General features: G+C 34.5%; 3 protein-coding genes and 1 long non-coding RNA gene across 7 annotated transcripts; 1 reads left to right on the plus strand and 3 right to left on the minus strand.

Moving 5' to 3' along the window:
- The first annotated feature begins 87 nt into the window (after positions 1-87).
- Rfc38 (replication factor C subunit RfC38) lies at positions 88-2,297 on the plus strand. 2 transcript variants are annotated; one of them, XM_071794551.1, is made up of 5 exons: positions 88-255; positions 633-770; positions 959-1,121; positions 1,242-1,560; positions 1,652-2,297. In XM_071794551.1, exons 1-5 carry the CDS (start codon positions 169-171, stop codon positions 2,025-2,027), a joined length of 1,083 nt encoding a protein of 360 aa, XP_071650652.1. In that variant the 5' UTR covers positions 88-168; the 3' UTR covers positions 2,028-2,297. The 2 variants fall into 2 exon arrangements, with proteins under 2 accessions (XP_071650652.1, XP_071650653.1); XM_071794552.1 differs by having other exon boundaries at positions 89-255; positions 1,670-2,297.
- Positions 2,298-2,382: 85 nt separating this feature from the next.
- On the minus strand, positions 2,383-3,892 carry LOC139822645 (succinate dehydrogenase cytochrome b560 subunit, mitochondrial). The gene is made up of 5 exons (XM_071794553.1): positions 3,756-3,892; positions 3,623-3,679; positions 3,179-3,375; positions 2,929-3,071; positions 2,383-2,602 (listed from the first exon to the last, which is right to left on the minus strand). The coding sequence occupies exons 1-5, from the start codon at positions 3,773-3,775 to the stop codon at positions 2,498-2,500; spliced, it is 522 nt and encodes a 173-aa protein (XP_071650654.1). The 5' UTR covers positions 3,776-3,892; the 3' UTR covers positions 2,383-2,497.
- A 242-nt stretch (positions 3,893-4,134) lies between these two features.
- Positions 4,135-12,082, minus strand: LOC139822641 (spermatogenesis-associated protein 20). 3 transcript variants are annotated; one of them, XM_071794549.1, is made up of 13 exons: positions 12,063-12,082; positions 9,619-9,804; positions 9,106-9,487; positions 8,853-8,978; positions 8,602-8,691; positions 8,258-8,521; positions 8,011-8,190; positions 7,619-7,828; positions 7,347-7,539; positions 7,076-7,247; positions 6,805-7,010; positions 6,365-6,561; positions 4,135-6,271 (listed from the first exon to the last, which is right to left on the minus strand). In XM_071794549.1, exons 2-13 carry the CDS (start codon positions 9,762-9,764, stop codon positions 5,999-6,001), a joined length of 2,439 nt encoding a protein of 812 aa, XP_071650650.1. In that variant the 5' UTR covers positions 9,765-9,804; positions 12,063-12,082; the 3' UTR covers positions 4,135-5,998. The 3 variants fall into 3 exon arrangements, with proteins under 3 accessions (XP_071650650.1, XP_071650649.1, XP_071650648.1); XM_071794548.1 differs by lacking the exon at positions 12,063-12,082 and adding an exon at positions 11,921-12,056; XM_071794547.1 differs by lacking the exon at positions 12,063-12,082 and adding an exon at positions 10,989-11,148.
- Positions 12,083-13,367: 1,285 nt separating this feature from the next.
- On the minus strand, positions 13,368-14,238 carry LOC139823266 (uncharacterized). Its single transcript, XR_011734729.1, has 2 exons — positions 14,019-14,238; positions 13,368-13,857 (listed from the first exon to the last, which is right to left on the minus strand). It is a non-coding gene; the product is annotated as an uncharacterized lncRNA (long non-coding RNA).
- Positions 14,239-26,252: the final 12,014 nt, after the last annotated feature.

A 26,252-nucleotide genomic window follows, 5' to 3' on the forward strand; every position in this document is an offset into this window, starting at 1 on the left:
TTTTGAAAGTTTAAATTTTCGTGATTTTATGACTGCCGATAATTATCGCTGGTAAAGTCACTGATATCTTTACCGACTGTGACAATTATTAGCTTTGTTTGTGAAATACGATAATTTTTGGATCGAGTAACGTTCGACATTTGTGATAGGTTTGCAAAAACTGATAAAATGAGTTTATGGGTTGACAAATATCGTCCAACGACACTTGCGAAATTGGATTACCATCTCGATCAAGCGGAGGACTTGAAAAATATGGTAAGATATTAGGTCGAAGTAATATTGGAACATTGTGTGGAGAATGAGAGGTTAGCCGGCTTTAAAAGCGCGCCTTCCAAAGAAAGACAATAACAAATGTTTTTCGAAATAGAATAATACAATAGTTGGATGAATATGAATTTTTGGATGATATGTATTTCACGAGTTACGAAATAAAAAAATTACATCAGCTTTAAAATTCATTTTAATAAAAATATACAATAACATAGATTATTATAACAGATTCAAATTATATCTTTAAAATTATTTTTAATGTAGAAATAAAAATTTTGCTGGAATGCATTACAGAATTATATCTAGTTAGCTGGAAAAATCTGAATTATTTTTACTTTATTTCTATTTTTAAATTAAACCAGGTGCAGAAACGAGACTTTCCACATTTATTAGTACATGGACCCTCTGGCGCAGGAAAGAAAACTCGAATATTATGTATTTTAAAGGAACTTTACGGGGCTGCGGCTGAGAGATTAAAAATAGAAAACATGCAGTTTGAGGTAATTAATTTTTGTCTTGTCTCAATTACGTTAAACTGTCATTTAAAAAATCTACCTTTACTGTATTACAACAGTTGGTTTTTGCACATTTATGGTCATCAGCATTCTGCAGATTAGATAGAACATATAAGACATTAATTAAAAGATTATATTTGATAATTTGCTATCCTTGTATATGGCGCTTTCAGACACCGTCTAAAAAGAAATTAGAAATACTGACGATAAGCAGTAATTATCACACAGAAGTAAATCCAAGTGATGCAGGGATATACGACAGAATTGTTGTCATGGAATTAATAAAGTCGACTGCGCAAACCCATCATATAGATATAGGCCAGAAGGAGTTTAAAGGTATTTAAGAAAGCGGCATTGGAACATTTTTCATTCTTATGCGTTACAAATGTTTTGTGTGACAAAAAAATAAAGACTTATTATATAAAAACTAAAATTACAATTTTATTACACAAATAGTGGTGCTGCTGTCAAATGTGGATCAACTTACGAGGGATGCGCAGCACGCGCTTCGCAGGACAATGGAGAAATACATCAGTACGTGCCGACTGATTCTTTGCGCGAATTCCACGTCGCGAGTTTTGCCCGCGATTCGATCGCGATGCGTGCGAATCCGAGTCCCCGCGCCAACTGCCTCCGAGATCAAAAGCATTTTACACTCGATTTGCAAACGCGAAGGACTCACTCTACCCGATGAGTTAGCCAATCGGCTGGTTGAGGCTAGCAATAGAAATCTTCGACGAGCAATACTGATGCTCGAGGCTTGCAAAGTCGAGCAGTAAGTAACACGAAATAAATACATAGAGATATATGTGAAAAATTCACTGATTTTTAAATCGTCAAGCTTTTTTCTTCATAGCTTTAAAAAGTCTTGTTTTGGTTTTCAGGTATCCATTTAATGCTGATCAAAAGGTAGCAGAACCAGATTGGCAAGTGTACATACGAAATACAGCCAGTATGATGGTCTCTGAACAGTCCCCCAAAGTGCTTCTGGATGTACGCAACAGATTTTACGATCTGTTAACGCGTGCTATACCGAGCGATCTAATCTTCAGAGGATTGTTGCAAGAATGCGTAAAAAATTGTGACGATCAGTTGAAACGAGAAATTATCGATGTCGCGTCGGAGTATCAGCATAGAATGATACGTGGTTCAAAACCAATATTTCATTTGGAAGCTTTTGCCTCGCGGTTTATGGCGATTTACAAGAAATACATCGAATCATCCTTGGACGGTTTTATATAAAACTGTCTGTACTTCTAAGATCTATTTATAAAATAAATATTTTTTATATCTTTGATAAAACGGTCACGATACAGTAAACTCTTTATCTAACAATAAGTATGCTTTACTGATAATTTAAAAAGCGTAAATTTAAGCCGTATAGTTTTTTTGTAATCATTTCTGTATAATTTCACAGGTTTTCATCTCGCTTTCTGTATTTTGTGATTGTGCTAAAAAATTCCTGTTTTTTAGTTCCTTATTTAGTATTATTTCTTCGTTTGTGCCTTAAGACTTGTACTATCTTTTTACAAAAATAAACAAATTATGCTAAACACTTATTCGATTCTAAATCAGAGTATGAAAAATCGAACACATATAAGGTCTAATAAATTATTTTATTCTGTAATTGAGGCATTAATTCAATGTAGTTATAATATAATATGATGATACAACTAATTTTAAAGAATTGTTTCCTGAAGAATGTACGTCACTTACATCGCCGCAAGTGCAAGTGCGGAGATTGCTGCCAGGGCAGATACCACATATCCAGTGCTATACACTTTTTTAATCGATAGAAACATTCCCAAATCCCAAGCCTGCAAATTCATAAGAACACATGACAATTTATTGATATAGCGTTAAAATGTAAAATGCTAATGAGATTATCATGCCAACTCCTGAACAATAATGGAATGTAAGTTAAATATAATAATTGTCGATTTTTACATTGCCATTTTCAAATTAATATAATAAGAATTAGACAACCATACAGACAATTGTTTTCAACTTTGTCTTCAACTTTGGCATGGACGACAGATTTCCATAGACAAATTTAAACTAATTCTCATCATATTGATGCAACCATCCTTCTTAAAATAAGACCACATTTATTATATAATTATTTAATATTGCAGTCACATACCAAATGACGTATTCCATTGAACAAGTGATAAGTAGCAGGCAGCGCAAGTAACATTTTGCCAGCGAACAGTACAGGCAAAGGCAAGCACAAATTATCCACTGTTTCGATAAAGCAGGGGATACCGCCAGGTATAAACAACGTGCCTGAAACATAAGATTTACAGATTCAACAATATCCAACTTGGGCATACTCGTATTACATACATTAGATAAACTAAACTGAATATATAAATTAGGATTATATATCTTACCTAAACCAAGGAACATTGCATAACTGGCGAGCATAATACCAGTAGTGCGATGCGTTATTGAGAGCACTGTCGTTAACTGAATTTGATAGATGGTCATGTGCGGCGATAACGGTCTCTTCAGACGCATGTTCTTCTCGTCGTGGGATTCGCATGTCGCGCTCGAAAGTAACGGTTTCGAAACCGTGGAGCTGAGAGGGCTGAAACAAGCATACGCTTTGTCAACATCTTATTGCGACTTGCCAGACACAATCAATAGAAAATAAAGTGACAAGATTCATATGATAAACATGAGTATTCAAACTAAAGCTACGCGAGTAAATAGCGTTGCGTTTAATCCACACATGATAATCTTGTGACTACTTTCGTAAAAAATAAATCGAAATTATATTCTTTATACTCTGACAGTTATGTAAATAAGAGGTTATGCATTATGTAAGGACTTACCTGCATGTGTATATGCTTCGGAAATGTCTAAAATCGACATTACGCCGGCAGAGAAGTCTAAAAGAAGACATCGTTTTCGTTTCAATCAAACAAGCAACATGTTTCAAAATAAAAAGCAAATTTTACGACATACCTAGCGTAGACCAGCGCCATATTTTTGTTGACGTTTATGTAAATATACGCTGCACGCTGCACTTTCGGCGGTTGATAAGCAAGTGTGTCAAATCGCGGATACGATCTTTATAAATTATTGCAACGAGATTGATGCACAGGAACTTTAACGCAGTAATAACGCAATGTCTCTTTAAACGTCATAAATAATTTCAGATGACGTGAACAGACTTGACAGCGGAAAATTGTCAACCAAGTTCAAGCCTTGTTCGACGTCGAAAAGGAGATAAAACTGATAATTAAGCAAATCGGCACGATCTTATACTCGGACTAGATTTCTTGATTTAAATTTTAATTATTTACTTACAAAAATCTTTGTATCACATATATTAAAAAAAAAATTTTTTTAATTTTTATATTTATTTATTTATTAGCGATCGACATTACATGTTCTCTACATTTATAAAATATTTTTTGTACATATGTATATGAAAGACTATTGTTTTGTGTAGATGTCTCGAAAGCGCGCGCGCATGTGTGATTTAACAAGTTTTATAAAATTCAACAATTTAATTTTACCATCAATTAATTTAAATTTTACTGTCTGGAATAATACCAGTGCCATTGCTATCAATATTTCGCTCTATTATTTGTCTACTTGCGACAGATACCTATCACTAAACGACGAAATTTTGATTGAAATTGAATCTTTGGAAAATATAGAGTAAAGTTACTTCATCGTTTAGAATTGTAAAGTCATCTTTGATTATTTCATATAACTAATTAGTAATTTATAATATATACGTTCGATTTAAGTATAACGATGATAGACACCCCTGTGAAAATCAAGAAATAAAATCTGAGACAGAGACACTTTAGCAAGTGTCACACACTCATGAGAAATTGCTTTTAAATTGTTAAATTTGCTTAACGTGAAAACAACGTGACAATTCCTGTAATTTAGAGAGAGATATATAATATAATTTATAATTCCTCAACTGTACACGCGTATGCATATACATGCTGAAATTAGGGTTTTAGTAACAGAAAATTTATCAGAGTAGTACAACTGGTTTATCATGACCATTGCTACATCAATAGAATACTAGAATATTAATAGAATTCACGCTTTAAAATCGCATTTTCACATTGAAGTACATAAATACTACGCGATCTCCATCCGTTTTGGATTGGAACCTATCTTTTAATTCGGTCTTCCCAGGTACAAACTAAAACTTTTCTCGTTCTTTCTCAACGAATATCTATACATCTGTTTATCAGTTGCAGCATGCTGCCGATTTATTTGTGCTTACGAATGATGTACTCACAAATAAAGAAGGCTCCCAAGTGTAAATCGCATAATGTCAAAGCTATACAGATTTGTTGTTGGATAAGGGGATGACGCGTGGCTCTGTGAGTTCGCGAATGATTATAGTAACTGAAAGGTCTGTGATTCGATCTCGCCCGCGTATTACGAGGAGGATTAAGGGGAGGAGAGTTTAAGAGGAAGGTTCCTCGTTTAAGAGGAGAAGAAAAAGTTCAAGAGAAAAAGAATAAATAGAGTAACAGAAGTTTTGTGTCAAATAACTGGAACTTCACTATCAGTTGGAGACACAGCGATAAGATTAGTCTTATTCCAAACCTTAAGAACCTCCCGTTATTTAAATAATCAAAAAGTGAAATTCATCATTTATAAGCTTAAAATCTTTGCGATATAAGCACAAATATTAAATATCCAAATTTTATGGACTATTGGGCGTACATTATTTTGTCAGTTCTTGCTTTTCTAGCAAATTTGCTATGTTACATAAGATTTGATTAAATTCTTACGGTTTTAATTTTTCAAATTTGGTATCAGATCAAGTTCTTTTAAAGAACTTCTAAGCCCTTTGCTTTATAAGCACAAATATCAAATATATCCGAATTTTACAGATCGTTGGCTGTGTATTATTTTGATCTGATATCAAAAATTTGAAAAAATTAAAACCGTAAGAATTTAATCAAATCTTATGTATCTTCATTTCCGACCAAGTACGTGCAAATCAGATCTGTATAGGTTTGGTATATGCCATTTATACTTGGAAACCTTCCCTTGTCAGTCGTGCTAGCAACCGAGTACATTAATCTACGAGCTAAGACTGTACTATTTAACATTATATTATGTAATTTTTGGCGACGGCGTCTTCCCTACTTCGTTGTTCCGTCGTTTTCGACGTTTCGTGGGACGCGCGTCGCAACGTAAATAGTAACGCGTGATCTAGCCACTTATAAATCTGTAAACACCTTTTTATCCAACTCAGAAATGAGGAGGCTGGTGTTTGAGATGGGTAGAGAGCATGAATAATCACGGCATATGAAGGCCGTCGCCCGGTTTTTCTGCGGCTTCATTCTTTTAACAATCATGTTTCTACGGAACAGTATGTTGTCCGATTGCTCAGCATCGGCTAATATGAGCACTCTACCAGGCATCAGACGCTCGCGGATTATGTCCAACATCTCAATCGTCTCCTTGGCATCCGTTTTCCCTGTTACGTAAATCTGAAAAGAAAGACCCATTGCAGACACGTGTCGAGAGCTTACAATCTCACGAAAGCGCTATTGTCAGCGGCTTTTAATAGCAGAGGCACGCACCTGCGTCGGGTGATGATATTCGATTAGCGATAACATCATTTGTGGACATGCAGCCGGACAGCTCACAAGTTTGTTGCCGAACGCGCACAGAAGTTTCTCAGCTTTATTCCTGAGATCGTCGCGATCCAGGTAAATCGCTAGGCGCAACATATTGGAACACGCGATTGAATTACTAGACGGCTGCGCGCCATCGTCAGCTGCAACAAAAGACGTTAATAAAATTTGTTAAACTGACGACCTATATGTGAATTCTACGACTAAGAATGTAGTAAAATATTTAATAGATAATATTGTAAAGATTTGGATGCGATAATCTTTACGGCAGAATTAGATTTCGCTTGACTTTGTTTACTTGACGTAATGGTCACTGCGTCACGTGCGTTTTAAATCTTGACATTTAATGATCAAACTAAAATTATTAGAAAAGCAGCCAAACGTACAGTCTTTCATTCGTGTAAGTATTGAAGACTCCTCGGCCATAGCGAAGTAACCGCCATCCTCCGAGTCCCAGAACAATCGATCCTGAGTATCCTGCAGCTCCTCGGCAAATTCGATCCAATGCGGGTCGAAGGTGGCCTCGTACAAGTCGAGCAATCCCTTCACGAGAAATGCGTAATCCTCATGGAAGCCAGGTATCGGGGCGCTCCTATAAATCGTATCATAGATTATTTTGCATGTGTGACATGAATGCAGATGTATAACAGTATTTACCTCTGTATAATTTTGTCGTCCGTCCTACTGCGATAACAACTGCGAAGCAGTATGCGTTTCTTTTTATCAAATAGATATCGCTCCACGAATGTGGCAGCTTCTGTCGCTGCTTCAACATACTTCTTGTTTTTCACAGCTATTCCAGCACGCGCAAGGCCACTTATCATAAGACCTGTAAATAGATAAAAAAAATCGTAATCAGACATTACGGAAATGAGTGTCACGAAATCTGTCACGGCGACGATGACACAAACTTATCATAATTCATTACCGTTCCATGCTGTTACGATCTTGTCGTCCAGGCTGGGCCACGGTCTATTTGTTCTGTCGAAAAACAATATAGTACAGGCCTCGTTTATATACTTTTGTGTGTCCTCTACGCTAAGCTTAAAATGATTAGCGGTATCCTCTATTCCCGACTCCATCCAAAATACGTTCTTGCCTGTAAGCTCGCCATGAGGATCCTGTATTGCAGAACAATATCGCATTCACAAATTTTGCTTTATAAATATCTTGTTTTACGATTTCGATTGCAAAACATACTTGTGGGCTTTCTACATTTCCCTCCTTCCGCACTGAGAATTGTCGGCAGATAAGGTCAAAATATCTAACATTGTCCTTACCAGGTACTTTCTTTTTTAAAAGAGTCTTAAGACTGTCATAGGTCCAAACATAAAATGCGCCTTCCCGCTTCGCTGGCGCATCTGACTTGGGTAGCGAGTCCGCGTCCTCCGCACTGAAGAAACCACCTTCCTGAATAATGTACATGCTGTAAATATTTTATATCCTCCTACATGTTTGTCGCTCTGTACAACTTTGATTTCAAAAAGTCTAAGTGAGGAAAAATATTTCTTGTAAATTAGAATGAGCATTGTATCTAGGAAATACATTCAAAATACTGCTAGACGAACGAATGAAAAAGCAATATATAATACCATGTGTTGCAGCATACGTAGGACGTACACCGCGATATCGTCCACGATATCGGAAAAGAAGGTATCTTTCGTAACGATGTACGCGTCGGCGTAGCATTGTATTAACAGAGCTTGATCGTAAAGCATTTTCTCGAAGTGAGGAACTCTCCATCGAGCGTCCACGGTGTACCGGTGAAATCCCTGAAAGACGAACAATTTAAAACTATTCGATTCGCGTGTTGTAATAGCGAAAACGAAGGGGCCTTACTTTCCCTATGTGATCGTGAATTCCACCGTAAGCCATTTTCCTCAAGGTATTCAGGGTTGCATCTAAAGACATCTCAACCAACATGGTAGAAGTACTTAGAACGTGCATACTGAGAAGAAAATTTAAATTGCACGGTTCGGGAAATTTCGGTGAGTTCGGGTTCGTGGCGGATGAGCTGCCAAATCCGCCGTATTCCTTATCGTATATGTTCATTAGAACGTGAGCGCACAAGAAAGCGCAATCAATCGCAGGAACTCCATCGTCCTGTGTCACAAAGATCAATGAATAAGATACGATGTTAAAATAGTTTTAAAGTCTCGAAATCTTTAGTAGCATTCGCTCACTTTCACGTCATGTCTGCTCGAGGCCAATTCCTTCAAACGTTCTGCTATAGTAGTGGCGGACTTGACCATTTTGTTTTTCTCCTCCGTCCACTAGAACAAAAGAAAATATCATTTATGTATCTATAATTTTATCCTGTAGGACGAAAATAACATTTAATTCGCACGATTATATATGACAAATTAAATGCGAATTCGTAACGTAAATCAAGCGAAAATGTTCGTATCAGATAAGAAAGTATCCGCATATATACCTCCTTCGCAATTCGTGTCAAGTACAACGTAAACATTGCAGAGCTAAAGTACGTTCCGCCCGTTAACGGCATCAAATCCGGCGTCAGGAAAACACTCAATGGCCAACCGCCATGGCCTCTCAATCTCTGTAAAATGTGGATACCTCTTCGTTAGTATATTCAACAGAATTAATATATAATTATAAGTAGCATATACATTTTGCTGTTTATTCTTGGCCCTCACATAGTGCATAGCAATAAATTTGACACCTGCCTGAATAAACATCATGCACATCATGTCGATATCGGGCCTCTCTTCTCTATCCACTTTGATATTAACGTAGTTCTCGTTCATAATTTTCGCGACTTCTTCGTTCTTAAACGATTCCTTCTCCATCACGTGGCACCAGTGACACGTAGAGTAGCCGATCGACACGAAAATTAGCTTATTTTCCTTCTTCGCCTTTTCCAGGGCCTCGTCGCCCCAGGGATACCAGTCCACAGGATTGGTCGCATGTTCCAATAGATACGGCGACTTTTCCAGCCTCAAGCGATTCTTTTTCACTTCAGGCTGATCGGTTTCTTTCTCGCTATCCTGTCGGGATGTCGACGCCGTTCTACCGGATGTCGACAGAATAGGCACTGACTGGCACAACCTGGTTTTTTTAAACGTGATTGGTTAATAATCATTTTCAAACTTTAATTTTTACCAAACAGTAAGCAACATAATATAAATATAATAAATAAAATATATATAATCGTGTGCATGTGTACGTAATATAATTACTTCTTCATATCGCACTCAACGGAGGGTAGAGCACTTTTGGTGAGATACTTTTTGCGATACCCTTGCGTTCCCGCACTCCACTGTTTCTTAGATAACTCAGATATGCAGCGAGCTATTGATGATGAGTTACATCTTCCCGAAATCATAACACGCTTGGCATGGAGAATACACGCAGCGAAGATGATCCTGGACACACAATATATACAGCGCCGATAAATCAAATCAATTTTAATTATTAATTATGAAATAAGCAGTATTATAATAGCGTTGCTCATTTCATGGACGCATAATAACCAGGCAATAATAAGTAGTTTCTTTCAATAAAAATAGAGAATTTATAGAAGTGAAAATCGAAATTTCTGAATTATTTCGGTAAATATTGGAGTAAAAAGTTTTACGTTTTATTTCTATGAAATTAATTGTCAAACGTGCAATTTTCCATTTAAAATATATTAATTAAAAATCGAATACCACAATTTATTTATTTTCGCGTCTACAGCATTCAAAAGTAGAACTATCTAAAAATACAATGCGTAAGCACGGTAAAAGTATACAAAATTGAAATATATGAATATACAAATTGTTTAAGTATGTCTAAAATAAATAACTATACTTCAGTAATGCATTCTAGAGCATACAGGGTGGCCCACTTAATCCGATATTCAATTCAGAAAGTGTATTGAATTTAAATAGAAAATTAAATGTATCAGTAGCACAGAAATACAGGATTCAAATCTCCGGAGTATTCAGGGGGAAAGCTGGAAGTAAAGAGGGATTTTGTGGGAGGAATCCCGTAACAGAACGGTGAGGGATTCGGGGGAAAAAAAGGGATGCTACTAAAAATGGTAGAAGGAGAGCGAGGGGGGAGGGACACTCAAATATTTCGTGGAAACGGGAGATAAGAAAAGAGGTTCCCTGCTGCATTTCAGGGGCATGTGAGAGGAAGTATTTTCACGGCTCCCGTTGCATGACATTATGCCTGGCGATAGTAAGGATGTCGGGTCGACATTTTTGATAACCTCGCTTGAATTTTATATTTCTATGCTAAAATACTTAATTGTTTTTTAAAAGTGCATTGAAGTAAAATATTCGTCGAAAACGGCGAGTACTTTGCGAGATGTAGCTCGCGCATTTAGAAACGCGCTCTCGCAAAGCCGTTGTCAAAATTCGCGGGTCACCCGATACAGCGAGCGAGAGTAGAAAATGACAGATCCATGTTCTATCGAGCGATTATCGCGCGATGTCCGGCGGTCGCGAGAAATCGCCTGGCGAGTCGCGAATCCGTGAGCGTCGAGATTCCGACAGCGGAATCAGATAAGAATTAGTAGATAAGCGCGCGTCCGCTGATAACGGCGATACGCATTACGTACGGGGAGGTGTTCGGTCCCAGGCGTAGATTCGGCGTAACCTCGAATTCTCCTCGTCGATTCGCGCTGCCAGATAGCGCGCCGATATCGGGCTAATTTGCTGCGCACTTCGCGGCATATGCATGCGTCGACTGCCGTCGAGAGCTCAGCTGAGTCAGCTGTTCGACCGAGCTTGCGCGATGCGCAACGTGGTCACGATGTCACGTGACCAAGCGCGCCGTGCGTGAACCGATTATGAAAGATGTTTTCCCGCTCCATTAATAACAGCAATAATAAAGAGAAATTATATTGATGACCCAATGGAAATGCTCATTATGTCTGTTTCTATCTAATGTTGATCGACTTTAATCTCGATTTAATGTACTTTTTATCCTTTTCTAGTTCTGAGATTGACCTGCATTGATAGAACTATAGATATTGTTTATATATTAGAGCGACTCTGACCAACGATCTCTGATTGAGTTGACCGACAATTAATTCAATCTGGCTAAATTGCCCAAGGCAAAATTCTTAATTATATAACTTGTTTCTTGATTTAATCTTTTATCCACGTTAACAAACTAACATATTACGTGATAAGTTAATCGCCGCGATTGACAGATTTTGACGTACAAAAATGATTTTTTATTTTTTGCGGTTTTACGATAACAGCTTACGATAACGTACGCTTCTGCTATGAAAATATTATTGAATGGCGGGACTATTAATATAACGTCAATAGTCTAAGACGCAATAAACGTGCAAACGCAGCGCCAATTAATTGAGAAGGCTCGAATCTTTAGAATCGCAAATTAGTAGAAGAGGAAAGGGAGTATCATATATTCCCTAAGTTCCATACTTAAATTCTCGATATATTCCCGATACATGTCTCGAATATATTATCTCAAGCATGAGATGCAAGAAGGTGGAGCTAAACCAACCAAAGCTTCTCTTACCTGACATGACAACGTCGTTTTAATCGGCAGTATCCACATCTTGGAATGACGGCTACGTCTCGCGATAAACTGGTCAATAAGCACCGACGATCTAAAAAGGCCTATATACCACGTGCGCCCGCAGCTGTCATGCACTATTTACGTTTCTGGAGGATCCGCAAACGGGAACCACTCGTTGTCGTGGAGTTCTGCCGTCCGATGACCGATCAATAATCGGGCAGATAAAATACAAACGCGGAGTTCCGCGCGTTCCGAAAACTATTTTCCTTCGCCGTGCAGGCAGATTTCCAGAAATTTTTAACTATTTTAATCTTTTTTATGACCCAAAATACACAAAATTTGAAAACTTTAAAGAAATCAGGAAGAGGGTCGTTATACTCAATATTTAGAAATATTTCAAAAATAATGCACCGGCATACATTCGACGGTAAAGTATCAAAGAGAATATGATCAAATAATTAAGAAATATAACCAAGGATTCGAGTTTCAGGAATCATTGAACTCGATTATAAGAATTCTTAAAATTCTAAATCGCAGGGTTCACAAATTTCGGGAATTGCTGAATTCCAAGGGGTCGATCATGTTGAAAAGAGTGAGTATTATAAAAGTGAGAAAATCTATACTAGTTACTCTAGTAAATTATCTACTCTCTAGTCTTATCTACGATTTCATTGGTCGAAATCACGTCGAAATCTAGTAAGTCTGTTAACTTTTGTAATTTTTACTTTCTTTCAAGATACATGATCGACTTCCAAGAATTCCTAAAATTCTTATTTTTTTTCTTTTTTAAAGGAACAAATTTAAAACGTTGAAAGTTTTAATATAAAAACATATCAGTTGCATTTGCATATTTGTGAACGCAATCGATAGATTAGAAAATTTAATTACTTCTCGATAGCCGTAGGGATTGATTTCTCACTTCTCGACGGTCAAATGTATAAACGTGCAAACTACAATTTGATTATATTTTATTGAATTTAAAAAATAACTTAAATTATATATATACATTTTAGCATAAATCTTTATTTTATATTTAACACAACTTTTTACACTATATTTATAGAAAAAATAGTTTTGAATAAAATGTGCTTTTTTTTTTAACATGGAGAAATCTTCGACTACTGGGATCCCGGGCGAGCCCGGTTTACCCAGTAGCCCCCTCAAGAGGGGGAAGACCCCCCCGTCTTCTGGCAAAGACAAGGGGAGTGCCGGATTCTTCTTACCGGCTAAAACTCCACGGTTGTCCTCGCGTGCGTCAGTGGAAGGGCCCCGGGAAACTTAAGATTCTTCCGGAGAGAATAAAATGTGCTTATAATTAAAAAAAAAAAATGTTTTTTAAATGAATTCGTACATGCGGCGACTTTTCTTTAAATCATTTTCTCAATCGTTTATCTTCTTTTTAAATCTTAAATTTATATCTATAAGCGAAATTAAAGATTCAAACGAATTTGTAAATATTTTATTTATTGTTCCTTTTCTTATAATTTCAATTCTATGATTAGATTATTTTATATATCATATTATTACATTATTACATTAATACATTACTACACATTATTCTTATTTCTACTTGCGAGTTACTTTGCGATGTCTCTTGACATAGTCAGAAATTCAGAGTCAGATTCATAGTCATTCATAGTCAGATTTCTCCATTAAGACATTCTCCAGATATTATACTCCAGATAGACACATCCTTGATCTGTCCCAAGAAGTCGCAATTGTGAATATTGTCATCCATCACATGAATTGATCTTAATTTGGGATGCTGCTCAACAATGGTGGAACTAGACAACTGTCGCAAGTATAGTCCTTTTACATTTTTGGACAGTGTCAGCTCGTTGAAATCGTCATGGTGATTTACGGAATTGATTTCTTCCAAGCGTGGACAGGAAGAAAACAATCTATGGAACAAATGTCTATGGAGTGTGCCATCGTTCCTGTAACAAAAACCATACTATTACTACGGTTCAATCGCAAAGAAAAAAAACAACAACCGTTCATGATTTGCAAGAGATGTAAATTTCGAAAACATACAAATTTCAATAAAGAATTAAAGAATATGATAACATGCATTTAAAAAAATATAGCACAAACTTACATCCATAAAATATGCAGTTTTTGTAAATTTTCACATTCGCAGAGGTCGTCAATATTTCGCGACGAAATAATACCTCCCGATATGTCTAGAATTTCCAAATCTGGACACGAATTTCTCAATTGCGTTGTAATTGCGTCTGCATCCAGATCTTCTGCCTCGCCGGGCAAAAGTAAGACGCGCATTCGGGGATTATTTTGCAATATTTTGCAGACAGATGTAGATGTTGCGTACGTCATTCTTAGGTCCAAATGTTCTAGACCTGTTAAATTTTTTACGTACGAGAGGCCTCTGTCTGTTACACCTCGACATGCAGCAAGATCCAATACTAAAAAATAATATATACATATATATATATATATATATATTGATAATATCCTGTAATCTTAAGAATTCACATTTATTTAATTACCTTTCAAATTTTTACATATCCTCGAAATTTTAAATAAAACATGGTTATTGACGGAATCGAAGTCTCTTAACCGCAGGTGTGTTAAAAACTTGCCAAATATTTTTATTAATCTTAATAAATGATTAGTAGACATTTTACTTAATGTTAAATCTAATTGTTTTAAAGATTTACATGGTGCGAAAAAATTTATAATATTGTGGACGTGAGTATAATTTTTATATTGGATATTACGTAAATTTAAACAATTGAATGTTAAAAGACTTCGATCCCGTGTTAGTTTTTTGAGGCGTTTATCTACTGCGTAGATATTGCTCAACGACCTCATATCCAAGTTTTTAAAAATTTTTATAATTATTTCGTCCTGCAAACAAAAAAAAATAAAATTTTAATACATGAGATTACATGTGGTGGCCGCGTGTGCTTCTACTAAAGATGGCAGCACACTAATCAACCGCGTTTTCTCGCGAGCGCTCGACTGCGATGACTTAAAATATAAACAAATTTGACAACAGTATTCATTGCCCCGATCGACGCTCTTACCGACGACGATCTCGTCGGAAGAGCTATAAGCGGGGCATATATACGTGTGGGGAAAGTCATACCATCGCGACCCGCAGAGAGTCGCATGGTATAATTGTTGGGAGACTCATATTATATTCCACACATGCAATCGTACATACTTACAGGGAGCACAGATAAATTGTTCCAATGTTGGTTGAAATCATCATGGTGATCCACCAAATTTATTTCTTTCATGTGTTGATTAGAAAAAAATGATTCGAACAAATTGATGCCATCGTTCCTTGGTGGCGGCGGCGGCTGCGGCCTCGCAACGGTCCCCCGAATATGGCCCCACGTAGGGCGCGATAGGAGGGGTAGAAGGGGGACTGGCTCCGACGACTGTGCGGACTCTACCAAATTTCTTTCTTTCATGTGTTGATTAGAAAAAAATGATTTGAACAAATTGATGCCATCGTTTCTGTAACAAAAGGATCAGGTGTCAAATTAAATTAAATTAAATTAAATTAAATTGAAATTGTGAATATTCTGATGGCAAGAATATTTGCAGTTAATGAAGAAGGTATTCTATCTTGTCTAGAATGCTGTTGGTACCAGAATTGAGTACAAAATTTTTTTTTTTGCTTTTTATAACTCGCTGAAGAGGAAAAAGCGTAGGAAAAATCGACAATCAACATTTAATATAGCGTCTTTTTGTAAAAAAATTTTTTTTCTGGCCGAATCTGATATCAATCTTCACAACACTCATACAGATTACGAATATGTTTAGTTTTTTTTTTCTACAGATACATACAATGTCCGTAACACTGGTCGCCAATCAGACGCGCATTATTATGCCCGAGCGTACAAAACCACATGTTAAATTTCTTTATTTTCCAACAAAATTTAAACATGTTTTTAAAGCAACAATAAATATGTGTGAAAATTTTCAGAAAGAGAACTTGAACAGTTTTAAATTTATAATCTCGCGCCACCAACAGCGATCGGCTCTTAATTAGCCCGTTCTTTTCTCGTGTGGACATCCAACAGAGCCTTATCCATCCAAGTTTTAAATTTATTCTGTTCTAAAAATCATTTCTAAAAACAGCATTCTAGACAAGAATACCCTCTTAAGAAAATAAAAAAAGATTGAATATTACTTATAATTAATGATTATATAATACCTTTTACAAATAATGATCAATATATATATATATTGATCATATCTAATTTACCTATAATCTTAACAATTTACAATTATTTAATTACCTCTCTAATTCTGACGTCCCTATCAACTCCACGGCATCTAGCCGTGATTCATACTTTAAAACGCCGGACATAAATTTCAGTCTTATCATTTTCGTTTTAAAGTTGCACGGATGCGATAATGGTGGAGAAAATATCCTCGATGTCGGGGGTACATTCTGAGAAGGCCCATTCCACAATTGAAACCACTCATTATTAGAATCTTGAGCCAAAATTTGAATAACGCTTCCAGGATTATATACTTCATATATAGCCACTGTGGTTGGATATACAGCTTGGCGAAACTCGAGATCTTCAAAACAGAAAATTTAATTATAATGCTTTCTGAACACAAACGTATCTTTTTGAACAATATCTTATTTATTAATTCAAATGTTATGTATATATACCAATATAATTATAACGGCTGTTCCTGTGATTTTGTGGAACATAATTATCCTGCCATGGGGATCCTGAGATATCGAAACCATAAGTTCTCTGTGCAAGAAAGTTGTGCATAAGTTAGATTACGATTACATTCTACTAAACAATAACATACGTAATAATATCATCAGAAAACACGTACCATGACTAATGTGTCCGCAAAATCTCCATAATTCGGAAAATTGGTAGGTGCTCCAATTACATTTCTAGATGTTTCGGCTAAACTTCTATTATTATAATTATATTCTGCAGAGGCATTGTTCACAAATTGATTGATGTAATTTACTATATAGGCCATTATATGCTATATTTATTATAATTATCCTGCAATTAAAGATTATATCTAATTATAGATTTATCTTTCTTGCTGTTATGCTGTCTTGTAAGTCAAACAATAATTAGTGCGTATAGTATAATCAAAATCTAAAAAAAAAAATTACATTTAACAGTATTTAACAACAATTCTTAAGATTAGTAATGAATACATGAAGCCCCATCGCTAACGATAGCGCCGCACGTTTACATCCCGATACGAATATCCGAGGCGATAAATTAATAATCTGCTTATCACTTATAAGCACGTTAATTCTAGCATGGGATTCGACAATTAAGAGAAAAGTTTATGATTTCAAAAGGGTACAAGTTCACTCGCCGAATAGGCGATCGTTACCTAACATTCCGTATCATATTATTTTTATAATATGGATTTATGAGAATTTTATATGAGATGTGTGTGTGTGTGTGTGTGTTGTGTAAGTCTTTTCTAAAAAATTATGTTAATTTGAATTTTCAATGAAACATCTGATTGAAAAATAGCATCGTGCAGCAATGAAATGTATACTATGTATTATTTATACTGTTTGATATATCTGAACGCATTATTTATTCCTATAGTTATAATCTATTTAAAAATTGATATACTACCTTGATCAAAAAGTTCCCGGAATTTATTTAGAAAATGCAAAATACAAGTTTATTCATCAATATTAATATTGTCCCCTTCGAAGTACTCCCCATCGACTGCAACGCACTTATGCCAGCGCTTGATCCAATCCTCGAAACATTTTTTATACTCGGTGTTCGGTATGGCCATCAGAGCCGTCTTCGATTTTTCCATTATCTCCTTTCGGCTGCTAAAACGCGTTCTCCGTAGTGGTCTTTTGATTCGATTGAACAGAAAAAAGTCGCAGGGAGCCAAATCAGGTGAATTCGATGGCTGTTGGATGGTATTCGTTCCGTTCTTGGTCAAAAAGTTGCGGATAATGATGTCATTAACGCACCGTCGCACAATGCCATCATTATCCGCAACTTTTTGACCAAGAACGGAACGAATACCATCCAACAGCCATCGAATTCACCTGATTTGGCTCCCTGCGACTTCTTTCTGTTCAATCGAATCAAAAAACCACTATGGAAAACGCGTTTTAGCAGCCGAGAGGAGATAATGGAAAAATCGAAGACGGCTCTGATGGCCATACCGAACACCGAGTATAAAAAAATGTTTCGAGGATTGGATCAAGCGCTGGCATAAGTGCGTTGCAGTCGATGGGGAGTACTTTGAAGGGGACAATATTAATATTGATGAATAAACTTGTATTTTGCATTTTTTAAATAAATTCCGGCAACTTTTTGATCAAAGTAGTATGTATATATCTAATAATTAGAAATTTATGTATTAAGAATATTATAGATAAAATAATATTTCATAAATCCATTATGTACTCTGAAATGGATAAGCTAGAATGAATTTATACTATTGTTTAATGGCACTAGATTATTTTATAACTGTCAATCAGTTTTCACTTTTTGTACAAAGAATACACAGATACAAAGTATATACATTTATAAAGTAGAGTTTATTTATAATCAAAATGTTGTTGATTGGCTTGATCATTTCCTAATTTATTTTATACATATAATTTATAAGAGTGATTATTTGACCAAACTGACGTTTAATGTCGTAGTGTTACATTAATTTATTCGACGTTTCGACACTAGTTTTATGTCCTTCTCAAGAGTTTACTAAAACAACGAAGTCATGTGTTACGTAAAAAATATATCGCACAAGGAACAAAGAACGTAGAAAGGGAAAATAAATACCTGTCCCATATTAAAGATTAGCCACACATAAATTTTTTGCAGTTTTAACACTTTGTCAAATTTTAATGTGAAAAATCCGCGATCCATCCTTAATTAATCGTGCGATGTAGCACCGAAATAATACATAACCAGAACAGAGACGTAATTTATATTTAATAAAAAGATGAGAGTGTTACTTGCACTTATACTTACATTACACTAAATCTTTTACATAGCCTATATATCCATTTATGTTTGTTGAATGATTTAAATTTATGTTTTAAAACAAAATAACGTGCAACGTGAGATTTCCTGCCCTCCCAATAAATATTTTATCGCGAAACAAAACAGATTTTTTTATTTATTATATCAAAAATCTAATCAATTACACATGTGTTAGTTGCATTAAAATATTTAAAACTATATTAATTTTTTAATTATTTTTAATGTATTATATTGAAAATAATTCTTACAAAATGAGTAATTATAATTATATATTGAATAATTGTTTAATTCTCTATTATCTAGTAACATAGTAATGAGATAATTTATTGGAAATTTATTAAAAACATATCGAGATATAAAAATTTTGTACCAACAGTAATTTTGATCGTACTTATAGTCCCTTATTCATTTAGGATCTCAAGTTATTAATTGAGGCATTCTAAACTTTGGAAAAATTTTTCGGCATATGGATCTGCTGACTTATAATTCAACAATTTTGTTACGTCATTGTTACCGGTCAGTTTTCTTTATGAATCGGTGTAAAGTCTAAGTTAACTAATCGCAAAATAATATCGCAAACAATACATTTAATTGATGTTATTTATATATATATATAGCTTGAATCAGAAATTCTGTAATTTATAAATGTGATAAAAAATATTCGAGTACTAAAATATAAAAGAAGTGCAGTATTGATTATGTTTAATTATTACATTCTGATAATATTTTATCGCGAAAAAATATTATAACGTCCTGATTAATATTATCGCGATTTTTGATAGATAATATTTATGTACGATAGATTTTACAAAAAATTTATTATCTTTTTTTTTAAATTTAATTTTGTAAGTAATTAAAATATCTAGTATTTAATGGCAAATTAATATTATAACGGAGCATGATTTATATATAAAAACGATGCAAATAATTTATATATCGTGTAATGTAAATAAAAATAACAGAGACGTAACAAAAATGATCGATTCTCAAACAAAATTAAAAACGTAATTACATTTTTTATTTATGGTAAAATACTTGATATTGCTTTCTGAATGAGAGCATTTAATTACAAGTGGTTTTATATTTAATTAATTAATGAAAACAGCGAATTGTTCGAAATGTATCTACACGTAAGCGTGCCGGGTTAATAACTTGCGAAGCGCACGACTTACACACATTGTCATGCCGGATTTCAAAAGCGTCTGAAGTCTGCATGGACCGTAGACACTGCGCGCTCGCTGACAAGTTAATTAAGCCACATTCCGCCGCTATTTCGAAAATGCGGTGGACGTGTAAATGACGTGTGCGAGCGTGGTTTTCACGTTACCGGCAGGTCGCCGTTTCATACACCTATTCGAGATAGAATTATTTTAGTTCACTCATGTCGATCCCACATTCTTTGGAATTTTCGCTATGTGCAATTAAAAATGCCTATAAATTCTTAATAATATTTCAAATTCAATCACAGTCAATTAATACTACTATAATTCGATTAAAGTGTTGCATACTTCCATAAAGTTCTACGATATTTCAGAGAATCAATCAAGAAAGAATTTTGATTTAATCTTTTAATTAAGCTTCTATTCGCGCGATATATATTTCAAAATTTTATTTTTATGATACGGAATGTTAGGTAACGATCGCCTATTCGGCGAGTGAACTTGTATCCCTTTTGAAATCATAAACTTTTCTCTTAATTGTCGAACCCCATGCTAGAATTAACGTGCTCAAGTGATAAGCAGATTATTAATTTATCGCTTCGGATATTCGTATCGGGATGTAAACGTGGGGCGCTTTCGTTAGCGATGGGGCTTCATGATAGTTTAATCACGGAGGATCACTCTGATTTACGGTCGCGACATTGTGTATATTCGCTGATGTGACACAGACACACACGGAAATGCATTCTGCGTGTAGACGCATGCAGATACATGCAAGTACGCGATCCGTCGGAAATAAAGTCGCAGCCCAATTTGCATACACATGTTGATTATCACAGTTGCAAAGTGCACCGAGATATTTTTACGTTGCCACCAGTGCACCCGCAGGAAAAATTGTCGTTTTTTCCACATTGATTTTTTATTGTGATAATCTTTATTGCGACTAATATTTGTTATACTATTACAATAGTTTTTTATTTCTAATTTAAAATAATTTTTTAAATATATAAAAATTGCTTTTATTAATAAAATTACACTGTTGAAAACAGAGGTCCTGTGTGTTAGAAAAAGTCCTTGTTAAAATTTTTGTGTAAAATAATCAACACATACGTGTGTAGATTTAACATATGCCTGCTATGTTAATTGAATTTTACAAATTCAAAATGTAAAATAATTAAAATAACTTAAAAAATATGTTAAAGTAACACAATTTGAACGTATTTATTAAATGTGTTACAATTTACAGAAAAAGAATGTTGATTTTATTCTATAAAAGAAGTAGGAATAAAAATTTACAGAAATAGAGTGTTGACTTTATGTTACAATCTCAACTTCAACATAAAAGTTATGTTAATTGTACATATAATTAACTTCAAATTACGATCAGAATTACATTTCCTTTCTGTTGAAATATTTTAACATAATATCAGTGTTACCACTTAACACATCCATATTATGTTAAATTAACACAAAAATTTGAGTGGACCGTTTTGGACATGTGATTTATGTTATATTTAACACAAATTTTCCAACAATGTAAAAAATAATAAATTTCCTTAATTGGCTTAATTGTCTGGATTTTCTCAATATTTCAGATATCGGTCTATTTTTAATTCTATTATATTCCTCAGTCTTTTCTACCCCTATTTCATATATAATTCTTTAAAATTTTGTTGATTAGACCAAACTTTATAAGGGTTCTATGTTTGTACGGATTCTCCGAAATTTCAAACGTCTGTAACTCAAGAACTGATTAACCAAATCTTAAAAAATTATATATGAAATAGGAGTAAAAAAGACTGAAAAATATAATAGAGTTAAAAATAGATCGATATCTCAAATATTGAGAAAGCTACAGCGTAAAACACATTTTTCTGAAAAATAAAAACCCCCTTAAAATCCATACCGGTCGACAGATTTTAATAAAATTAGAGGAGAACATACTTTCTATGATGCTCTATTTGTGTGTAAAATTTCAACCCGGCATCTAAAAAATTGTAGAAGTAAATGCATGTACAAAAAATCCGTACACACACACACACACACACACACACATACATACTTCCGGACATTTTCTACTAATATAATTTCTCGATATTTTGGAACATTCTAAACCTATTTCCATCAAAATCTCGAAATTTTTTTTTCACCATTACAAAGCTTCCTCTATGAGGAAGCAATATGTTTTTATATTTATTATTATTAAGGAATAAAGATGACTTTGTATTATACCTTGACGGAAGTATTTTACTAAAAATACGAGAGTCGGTACAACAGTAATGCCTTCAAATTTTTTTCTCAGAAAATTTTATTCCTGCAAGAACTTTGGTATCTTACAACTTTATGGTGCACATTTATCATTTTTTTTACATAAACATCATCTCTTTCTATACACTTTTGCCGTATGTGAATAAGACGCTGTATATATACCCGTGTGGTAAAAATCTTTGGTTTTATTCTTAAGGGCTCAATTAGCACTTTTCTTTAGTTCATTGTCATCTGAAAAATGGTGTTCACAAAGTGTATATTTCAATAAACTAAAAAGGTGATTATCAGGGGACGGCAGATCCGGGCTATGAAAGAATGAGGAAGGATCATCCATTACAGTTTGACAATTGTCTCTCTCATCCGCAGACAGGTATTGGGTCGTGCGTTGTCATGAATAAAGAAGAAAAACCTCATTCAGATTTTTGTCAGGTTAAATATTCTACAGATGAAGGACGATGAGCTAAAGAAAAGTGCTAATCGAACCGTTAAGAATAAAAGCAAAGACTTTTACCGCACGGATATACAGTGTCCCAGGTGGCACATACACGGTTCGGAAATGTTTTCTAAGCATTTTTCCGAAACATTTTATAACCGATTTCTAGAAACGTTTCTCATGAGTAAAAATGTCCATTCGAAAAACGTTCGATAGAACATTTCTTTTTTGATAAAATAACGTTTAAGAAAGTATATATTATAGAAACGTTTTTTTAATAATAAAAAAATTTAAATTTCTATTTTCCACGTTTTTTGAACGTGTTTATGATGTCTTTGACACATGCGTGAGAATGTTCTAGAAGCTTTATGCATATACCATCTATTCTTTTACAAAGAAATTCCTGAACTGGTGCACATTCGTGCAATAAGTTAGAGTGAAATAAAATATACTTATCTCACTCTAAGGAAAGACCGGGGCTCGTTGTAACAAGGGGCAAATTCCGTTTATGTATTTATGACAAAAGAAACAATGGAAAATTTAGCACAAAATATCTCTCTTATGAAATAGATACTTTTTCAAAGTTTTCTTTAAATCAAACGAATATTACAATAAAAAAAAAGAGAAAACTCTGATTCAAGAGATGGCATCAATTCAGGAAGTTTTTTAAAACAGAACAAACATATCTCTCTCTCTCTATATATATACATATAAACGTTCTTTTAATAGCCACATTCAGCAGATCATTTATTTTGCAACTGTTGGAAGTTTTCTAAGCTCAGATTTGTCCGATGACAAATAGATTACGACCGATAGGACAAAATTAATTTAAGTAAATAAGTGGATATATGTGCATAAGTAAAATAATTTATTTTATGCAATAATTAGTATAAATTAATATAAATTTAACCCTTAAAGTGTATACGTTTTTTCGGTACATTCTAAGCGTATACGTGGGACTGTCACATTCAACGCTATTTTTCCTTACCTTAAAGTATTTAAAAAAATCTTAAAAAAATTTATTAAATATCTGTCTACATTGTAGTTGACGATTGTACAGTCATTTTGATAAACATCGTTAATCTTCTAATAGGCTTGTATTGCAAATTTCACAGTTACAAACAGATATCACTTTAGCTCGGACGCCGTAGACTCACGTATACACGTTAAGAGTTAAATGTTTCAACAAAGGCTGTGAAAACTATTATTTTTATGGATAAAGCAAATTATAATTTTAAAAGGAAAAATTTAACAATAATTAATATGTTGTGCACCAAGATTCACACGATATTTTTTACAATACCTTTACGGAAATGTCCGACTTTTGAATGTCTGTATAGAATGTGTGCGTTTGGTATTCCATTCGTACAGTTTATACGCGCGTATCGTTAAATAGAAAGAGAAAAATAGAGTGATGCGGGGTCCAGGGGCGAAGCCCCACACATAATACAAAATTAAAATGACAAACATTTCAAAAAGCCACCCGCTATGCCGGATGAAAAGTATATCCATTTTCTCCCCTAGGGAGGAAAGTAAGCCCTGGCGTAAAATTGGCCACTCTGCATGGAAGTCGAATATTTCCGTAAAAGTGTTGTGAAAAATATCGTGTGCACCTCAGGTCGAAAGCTTTTTCAGACTGGTCTGAAAAACGCTACTTTCTCACCTTGGGGCACAATATAATATTTGTTTAAACGTTTCTTAATGGTTCTTTACGGTTACGAAACTATATGTATACGTTCAAGAAACGTACGTGAAACTAATATGTACTACTTGAGCGTCTTATTCACAAAAAGTGTATAAAAAGAGATGGTAATTATGTGGAAAAATAATAAATGTGTACCATAAAGATGTAAGATTAAACTCATGTAAACGCCGAAGTTCTATGTGTATGATGCGTTAAAAGAATACGTGAAAATGCAGAATGAAAATGTAAGAGATTTAGTGAAAATGCGAGCTAGCGCGGCTGAGAAAATTGTAAAGACGAGCGAATATAACGAAAAGTACATAAATAAAAGGCGAAAGGTAGCGCGAGAATATTCTGAAGGCGATCTTATAATGGTTAAAAACTTTGAGACTACAGGCGGTAAATTATCTCCAGCGTATAGAGGACTATATCGCGTTATCCGAAAACTAATAAATGATCGCTATATAGTAGCTGATGTTGAGGGCTGCCAAGTGTCACAAAGACCATACCAAGGGACGTGGGAAGCGGCTAATATGAAGCCATGGCGCGAGAAACCGAAGACAGAAGATTCATCGAAAAGTGACTCAGAAATATAAAACAGCGATTGTAATGATAGTGTAAAAAGGCCGGGACGGCCTATTTGTCAGTATGGCCGAAATGTAGTAGGAAAAGAGACAGACGTAGAGTCTTCTCGTTCGGACGAGAACGCGGTAACAGGAGAATGATTGTTTAGCGTGATCGCCTAGCGACGGGGTACGTTTGACGATCGTCGGACGAAGGACTCTCGCGTCTCTCCCGTTTTTGTCAGAATTAAAAAGTAACTGTCGAGCAAGCCACATCGTCTCTTAATTATTTTACGTTTAAGATTTTCTCTCCTCCGCGCCCTACAGTAATAATAAAACAAATACGATATACCAATTGTATATAAATAATTTTTGTGTACACAAGAAATATACAAGATTATTTACTTGTATTTATAAACAAAAATACTTATTTTAAATGTACTCTTCTGGCTTTCATTTCAGCAAATTCGTTAATTACATTATCATAATTAATATCTTTAACATTATTGTATTCAATCGAAATTATAGAAAGATTGGATAATCTTTCTTGTCCGATAGTCGATCTTAAATAATTCATAATTAATTTTAACTTGCTAAAACTTCTCTCACACGAAGCACTTGAAACGGGAAGAGTGAGAAATATTCGGAGAGCAACATTGATATTCGGATATGACTCAATTAATCCAAAGTCATGAAGAGCCTGTGAAATATCAAGTGCAGTTTTAATGTTTTGTATTAATATCGAGGCATCAAACTTAAAGCTTTGTATTTCACATGTGAGCTCGTACATATTTAAATCTTTGCTATAGTTAATAGCGAGATCTGCAGCTGATTTTAGTAAATAAGCAACGCTCATCGATTCTAAAGATGAGCCATAGAGAAAGCAAAAATCGTCACAAACAGTTTTTAGTTGTTCATAACGCCAATCTATTTGAGACAGTATAATAGAGTGTCAAAAACACTGTAAATTTGCATTTTAAATAATTTTTCGGATGTCATATGCTACTTCTTTCATCCGGTGCTTCATCTATTTTCATTCTAGAAGCAAAAAATTTGGCTAAAACGATGAATATAGAGATTGAATTTCCTAATAAACGGAAGATAAGAAAATGAAGAGTTAAGAAAATGAAAATAGATGAAGCACCGGATGAAAGAAGTAGCATGACACCCGAAGAATTATTTAAAATTCAAATTTACAGTGTTTTTGACACTCTATTATACTGTCT

The sequence above is a fragment of the Temnothorax longispinosus genome, chromosome 12, assembly GCF_030848805.1.
Source record: "Temnothorax longispinosus isolate EJ_2023e chromosome 12, Tlon_JGU_v1, whole genome shotgun sequence".
In the NCBI taxonomy this organism is placed as follows: Eukaryota; Metazoa; Arthropoda; class Insecta; order Hymenoptera; family Formicidae; genus Temnothorax; species Temnothorax longispinosus.

Coding starts and splice junctions, on each gene's coding strand:
- Rfc38 (XM_071794551.1), top strand. CDS start 169: ATGAGTTTATGGGTTGACAAATATCGTCCAACGACACTTGCGAAATTG. Junction 256..632: donor CGGAGGACTTGAAAAATATG/GTAAGATATTAG, acceptor AAATTAAACCAG/GTGCAGAAACGAGACTTTCC. Junction 1,122..1,241: donor AGGCCAGAAGGAGTTTAAAG/GTATTTAAGAAA, acceptor TTACACAAATAG/TGGTGCTGCTGTCAAATGTG.
- LOC139822645 (XM_071794553.1), bottom strand. CDS start 3,775: ATGGCGCTGGTCTACGCTAG. Junction 3,680..3,755: donor ATGGCGCTGGTCTACGCTAG/GTATGTCGTAAA, acceptor GTCTTCTTTTAG/ACTTCTCTGCCGGCGTAATG. Junction 3,072..3,178: donor TGCAATGTTCCTTGGTTTAG/GTAAGATATATA, acceptor CTTATGTTTCAG/GCACGTTGTTTATACCTGGC.
- LOC139822641 (XM_071794549.1), bottom strand. CDS start 9,764: ATGATTTCGGGAAGATGTAACTCATCATCAATAGCTCGCTGCATATCT. Junction 7,829..8,010: donor TACGTATGCTGCAACACATG/GTATTATATATT, acceptor TACATTATTCAG/GAAGGTGGTTTCTTCAGTGC. Junction 7,248..7,346: donor GATCGTAACAGCATGGAACG/GTAATGAATTAT, acceptor ATCTATTTACAG/GTCTTATGATAAGTGGCCTT.